At 27.0% G+C, this 7,572-nt stretch overlaps 1 protein-coding gene across 1 annotated transcript; it reads left to right on the top strand.

The window, feature by feature from the left end:
• Window positions 1–351: 351 nt before the first annotated feature.
• LOC132951998 (uncharacterized) lies at window positions 352–7,117 on the top strand. The gene is made up of 8 exons (XM_061024100.1): window positions 352–461; window positions 539–707; window positions 788–890; window positions 1,041–1,194; window positions 1,309–1,432; window positions 1,496–1,654; window positions 4,369–4,686; window positions 6,945–7,117. The coding sequence occupies exons 1-8, from the start codon at window positions 352–354 to the stop codon at window positions 7,023–7,025; spliced, it is 1,218 nt and encodes a 405-aa protein (XP_060880083.1). The 3' UTR covers window positions 7,026–7,117.
• The last annotated feature ends 455 nt before the right edge of the window (window positions 7,118–7,572 follow it).

The following is a 7,572-nucleotide window of genomic DNA, read 5'->3' as shown; positions in this document are numbered from 1 at the left end:
ATAAATACAACGGTACCTATCTATGGTTGCTAGTAAGAAGTAGGTTGGTATTTATGTACTGTGTTATTTTTAAATGTTTGTATACATTTATATAAATCTAATAATTAATTGATATTAATCATATAACATTACATTTTATTTGCAATTTATATTCAATGGAAATATTTGGAAAATGTTCAAACTTGTATGCCTGGCTCATGTTTTTTAAATAATAATATGTTCAGTATCTATGCTTACAGTTAAAATTTTGTTTTGTTCGGTCGTCAATGGTTTTTAATGTAGCTCATGAGCATACATACTAAATGTATTAAATATATTTTGTTTTAAATTTCAATAAAATTAACAGATATTATGCATCAGACAAGTAAAGATAAAATTGATCAAGAAAAAATTAAAATAAATGAAGTGGGCAAGGCATTTTTTGAAATCCAATTTGATGCTAAAGAAAAAATTATTACTAGGTTAAAATTATATATTTAGTTGTTGGTAGAATATTGAAATCGGTGTTTTGTGAAAAAACCCTTATCACGTTCCACAGGTTGAATGATGAGATCAAAGATTTCAATAATAAAAACGAGAAGTTAAAAGGTAAAATCAATCGTTTAAATAAAAAATTGAAAGATGATTACGAATATTTAAAAAAGATTTTGGACGAGAAAACTAATTTTGAAAAACAATTAAAGGCGGAAACCGCTCAACTAAAACAAGTTTGGACCACTTATTTCGATAATTTGAAATTTGAATGTTTTTAATGACAGTAGGTCTGTCATGCTTAAAAATTATATAGGAATTCGATTCTATGGACGAAACAGGCACAAGTAAATTAAAAGAACAACACGATGAATTCATTAGAGAAGCCGGAAAATATAAATCGATTACTGCTATATACGGTGGGTAGTACACTACAGTACCTGTATATACATATTGTACAATTTAAAACGTAATATTAATATTATATTTTGTACAAATAAAATAATATGTCAACGTTACAAATCTTATACAAGGTATAAAATGAAATACAATTTTTTTTTTCATATCAGTGGGAAGATTAAATAAGTTGCATGAATTTTCCAAACAAGAACAAATACTCGAAAAGAAATACACAGACATTAAAGAACAAAATGTAATCACGGATAAAAACTATGAAATTGCATTGAAAAATCTCGAGGAGAATAAATATAAAAGTGAACAAATGTAAGTACTTTTATGTAGCTGATTTAAAAAATGATAAATTAAGATGCTTCTGTGTAATTTTAATATTCGATAACCGTATAATAAATGTATTATTATTGTTTATTTTAATTTTAGCGCTAAAAGAAACATGTTAAAACGATGTGTAGATTTCTCACTACACATGAAAAAACAATCATTGGCGGTTGAATGTCCTGTTGAAGGGGCGAGTACCAAAGATGTCCTCGATCTTAAAGAAATGGTATGGTACCTACATTTATTTATTGCGGATACTGTTAGTAAAATACATTTTTACTCATTACAGGTGGACATAGGCAATAAACAGAACGCGATTCACGAACAAAAAATTCTCAATTTGAAGGAAGAAAATAAATTACTTAACGAGGCACTTAAAGAATTATCGAAATCGAACCGAGAAAAAATTATACAAAAAAATATTGATGATTATTCGAAGGAGAAAAACGTAAGCTGAATAAAGTTATTCGACACACCTTCATAATATCATTATTATTGAACCGAATCTTATCGATAGTATTATTTTTAATGAATCACTGAGCACGCTCACCTTTATTTTTACCTATGTATTTACTCAAATTCTGTTTTTTGGCATTTGTAGTTAAGACTTGCACACCATAATTTCAAATATATAGATTTTTCATGTCATTTAAAAATTAAGTGGGTCCCGCAAAAATCACAACATAAAGTTATATTTCTCAAACAAAAGCAGCCTTTTTTCTGTAAATTGTTAATCACATTATTATTTTTTTAAATTTTGATGTGTATATGCACTTATGGATATTTGGACGATTAGTTTTAAAACTGTATGTACTATTGTACTAAGCATATTATAGAGTCTATAATATAAACCATGACAATAGATTCAGAGGATATCATGATATCATGATGGTAATTAATATTTCTCTTTTAAAAATGTATAATGTTTACAAATTGTTCGAGTGTGTTAAGTATTACGCACTATAATAAATTACATTATATCACTTAGTATCTAATATAAAGATAGTACATAAAGTTTAATGGTTCAGAAACTATTCATTAGAATTTTAAATTTAGATGGATAAACGTTTTCAAATTAATCATCTGCTAAACTTTATTAACAATTTACAATAAAATAGTATGGTTCTTATTATTTAAAAAAAGTCTTTGTATTTCACACGACACTAAACGGTTTAAAAATGTAAATATTTCAAAATATAGTCATTATTCATAAGCTATACTTAAAAATAAAAAAAAAGTAAAAAAAGGTGGGTAAGTGGATGTCGATCTGCTGTACAGTAGGTTACAAGTGGGTCACTGTAATGGATGGTGTTAAATTTGAATTCAATGATAAAATATCATTGTATAAGAAAAACGATTCTGAGCGAAAACAGTCAGTCAGCCCATGATATTACCAAGTATATTTGATGATGTTATTGTGAATAAAGTAATTTATAAATAACCTATTTAAGTGGAGCCTTGTTTTCAATTTTCAATCCTTAGATATACAAGTTGAACATTTTATAAATTTTTAACTACAAAATAATTAATAAATTTTGTCAACATTTGAACTTTAAATGCTTATAAAAAAATTGTGCCTATGTATTTTTAATATTTTTCATCTGCTATAATTGTAATAATATATCAAGAGTCTTGCATTAAATTTTCACGCTTTTTTACCCAACAAATAAAATTATTGATATTTATAGAAACAAAAACTAAAAAAATTGAAAACTGACAATGTCCGTAAACAGCTCAAAACGAGTCAATTTATTTTCAAAATTTGATCGTGTATAGAAAATGAAAATATAAACTTTCAGTGAAATTTTCAAGTATCTACAGTCATACGTTTTTTTAATTACAACAAAATAAGAAAATCGTTACATGAGAAATCGAGGGAATATCAAATGTTGTAAAAATATGAATTTCTAACGCTCATAAAATTTAATTTTACTTACTTGTAGACATTTTTTTTTTGATAATGATAGACAAACTTATGGATAATCTTGTATTACATTTTCAAATCTTAGATTTAAAAAGAAAAATTTTTATGAATTTTCAACTCAAAATAATTTGCTAATTTTCGTATTTTGTCAATATTTGAACTTTAAATGCTTATAAATAAAAACTGTGACTAAGGATTTTTAACATTTTTCATATGTCATTGTAACATTATAGTAGGAGCCTTGTATTAAATTTTAAAGCTGTTTTACCCAACAAATAAAATTTTATTGATATTTGCAGAAAAAAAAACTAAAAAAAATGGAAACTGAAAATGTCCGTAAATAGCTCAAAATAAGTCATAATATTTGGAAAATGTTATGGTGTATAGAAAATGCTATTATAAACATTCAGTAAAAATGTCATGTACCTAAGGTCATTTGTTTTAGAGTTTTATCGTGTCCTAAATAATGTATTTGAATGAATCTTCTACAATCTACTCTGAGTGAAATTTATTATTTTCATAATACCTATGTATTTAATAAATTATTTGTTAATTATTATTACCAAGATTATTACATATAATTATTTTAAAACTATACAATTTATTACTATTCTTTAATCGCCTTTAACCGAGAGTATCATCACAGTCATGAATATCAAGATGATAAGTACCTAGTATACTTATTGTAGGCAGTTCATCGCAACTAGAATTTTGTGTGTAAGATATTATAAATATTGTACATTATAAATTCCCATGTATTTGTCTAAGGGAGGTCAGGCATACGATCGGTGAACTTGTCCGCATCTTTGTAAGACAGACAATTTGATCGTAAAAAAAGTTGGCATAATTAATATAATAATAGGTATCCATATTATTAAAATTATATATAATATATATAAATGCCTATACAAATATATTATACATAATATATTAAATTAGTATACCAACAATATAAAATTAAAGTCATATTTTATATTTAATTATTGCTTTAAATTATTAATTGTTAATGATTTTATTTGCAGCTCATATTAACTGTAAAATCTATAATGCTATATACAGGTTCATTAAAGATCATAGTTATATAAATATATAACCTACAGTATATTTTGACTTAATTCCAATTAATTCGCTTACTCATAATAATCTATAATTGCCTATATATGTATTATTTTTCCTATTATCGTATATTTTTCTACTATATAAGTAAAATGCAATTGTTTTATGTATCGTTATCGTTGTACGTCGACCTGGGGCCTTACAATACTCGACAGGATGTGACAATTTTGGAAAGTGAACTGACGAACGCGAAGAATTTGCCAGGAATACATCGGCAGGATAAGGATAAAGTTACGGTAGGGCGCGTGGCTCCAATATCTCTCGTGACCAATGTCGAAAAAGACGATGCTAAAATGCAGTCCGTGGACCAAAACTTATATGTGGCCCAGATGAAGTTGCGTGACAATCTGTCTGCCAACGAGTTGTTGAATCGTCGGATTTGGAAGGCTCAGGACGTGTTGTTAAGTGTCTACGAGAAAGCGTCGGTTCATTTGGAAGAGGTATTTTTGATATCAGTATAAAAAATTATGAAATCTGTTCGTTGGTAATCCCATAACTTGAAAACAGCTGGACCACTTTGGTTCATTTTTTTAAAAAATGTTTTAATAGTTTGAATAAGGTTTATACGGGAAAACAATTTGGAAAATTTGACCAAAAAATTGGAACACGTGACAATTATGATAGTAATAATAGAGTAATTACCTAGCAGAAATTAGTCGTTTTTTAAATATAAATAGTTGCCACTGGTCACTCAGGTAGATGAGTAAAAGCATTCATAAAATTGTGGCATTTGTTTAAAGAAATTATATCTTAAAACAAATATGAGAGTTGCATTTATGTTTTAGCCTATGTACTCAAAAACTAATTGACTGATTTTATGAAAATTTAAAATTGTTCTTAGAAATATCAGGAAAGTTTATAGAGAATAGTTTAAACTATGGTCGATTTATATCAAGTTCTGTATCCAATCCACCACAGGCGAATTTTCCATCTCGGTTGAATTAGTTCACAAAGTGAGGTCACCGACGTCGATTTACCGTGAACTGAGGTACACTATAACAAAAAAAAACTTATAATATATATAACGCAATATTTTATATTTTTCCATGCTAAAAATTGATGTTGGTTTATCCAAGGTTAATAGACTCAATAACTACTGGACCGCTTTAAATAATAATAGATTGCTTGTGACTTGGAGGATGTTTATAGATTTTTTTTTAACCTCTATAGGTAGTTAAAGGGTAGTTCACACAACATGTGATTTTTTCAGTTCACAAAAAAAAATATTTTTTTTATTTATTTAAATCGTTGCCATTGGTTACACATTATATTTTACATTTATATCATACTAGCTAAATATCCCGGGTTCTCCCGTGTGCATTTTTTTTGTGGCAAATTCTATATAGAATATTATACGCTTTCTAGGTATATCTCGCCCTCAGTTTGAGTGTATCTCAGTTCACAGACAAGACGGCGTCAGTGTACCTAGTTTTGTAAAATATATCGACCTATATGGGCAACTGCAAGTCGCGGATTGGATTTAGCATTTGGTTTATTTACTAACGTGGCTTAAACTACTTACTCTCTAAACATTATTGACATTTCTAAAAACAATCTTTAAGATTTTCGTCAAATTAAATTCAGTAGTTTTTGAGTATATAAGCTACATTCATACATTTGGTTAAAGATATAGTTTCTTTATTCGAGACCATAAGCGCAACAATTTGATGAATCCTTGTAACTGATATTCGTCTGAGTAACGAATGGCAACCATTTATATGTATAAAATGGCAATCATTTAAAAATTTCGAAATTTTAAAATCCATTCTTATTGCACATCTCGATCATTAAAGGAACCACTTTTCAAAATTTCAGGTTAGTACGTTTTGTAGTTTTTGAGTAATAGTGATATGTATATACTAATATGTTATAGAAAATATTATAAACATTTTGTGAAAATTTAAAAAATTTAAGGTTATTTGTTTTTGAGTTACAACAAATAATCAAAATCAATTTTGTCAAAAAATGGTTTCGTGTAAAAATTCCAGTTTTTTATAAACTGTTTTTGTTTTTATCGACTTTAAATTTCGACCTATCAATAATTACAACTTTTCCATCAGAAGTTAAAAATAAAAGTTTTTTTCAACTACTACTTTTATCACCAACACAAAAAAAAACAAATCATTATAAAATCAATACATTAATTGCTCTGCTCTGAATCTAAAATGTGTACAATAGAATGTATTTATGTAAATAATTTATGTTTTCAATAATACATGCATTTATGGAAAAAATTACGGTTTACTTATAGTAAATTTGAAACTCTATTTAGTTCATTATATGTATGTCAAGTGTATACAAGAACGGATACAAGTTTTTCCAACTTTGCATGTGATAGGGTTTTGTAATAACGGACACCTATTTTTCACCCCATACAACTAACGTTTTAAAATGACCATTATCGTGAGATTCTATGTCTTATAGTTTAAGAATTATACTGTAACGAAAAAATCTCAAATTTTAATTTTCAAATAACAATTTACACAACGCACTTAGTTATGAGTGTAATGTGTATGTCAAAGTCACCGCGAGTGTACCTACGACATACTTATATAATATAATATGTACCTATATAGCTGCAGTAGGTTGTTTACAAATGGACTATATTTTTATATTATATTTATTATAAATTTCTAACACGCTTATGTAAATTAAATAGTACATAATTAATATAATAGCATAAATCTTTCGTTTTTAGATAAAATCTAATACAGACGACTCCAGGGAAAAAATGAATAGTTTTATTCAAAATCTGGACAAAGAATTAAGAACGCTTTAGCATTAAAAAAGGCAAATTCAAAAAAATAAACCATGAGAAACTTGATACATTTTTATATAGTTCAAGGATGTTTGAATTAAAAATAATGATGTTCCAAGAAACAGTTTGTTTTAAGCAAATTGGTTCATGATAAAATAGTGCAATACAATAAGGATCTTTTAAAAACTCATGTTCAACAATATGCAGTTACAAATAAAATATATTTCCAGTAGACATTTTGGTATTTTGCACTTTACTACTTAAGTAATACTAGTAGGTTTATACTATCTAAGGACATTGAACTACATAATATTTTCTATTTGTGACTATTAGATCCCATTTCATTAGTTATATTATTTTTACTAAAAAATATTAACGCAATCGAAGTATATCCATTAAAGGGTATACAGCGAAATCTCCCCTAACGGACACCTCTTAATAGTATCGTTTTATTGGAAACCAACTACAGACTTTCTTCAATCTAAATCCTCTGAATAGCGGACAAAATTTCAGCTACCAAGGGTGTTTGGTATTTAGCGGTTTTACTGTATTGATATATAATTCACTT

The sequence above is a fragment of the Metopolophium dirhodum genome, chromosome 9 (assembly GCF_019925205.1).
Source record: "Metopolophium dirhodum isolate CAU chromosome 9, ASM1992520v1, whole genome shotgun sequence".
NCBI classification, from domain to species: domain Eukaryota; kingdom Metazoa; phylum Arthropoda; class Insecta; order Hemiptera; family Aphididae; genus Metopolophium; species Metopolophium dirhodum.
Note: the sequence above shows the minus strand (reverse complement) of the source record. Positions and strands in the feature narration are given on the sequence as shown.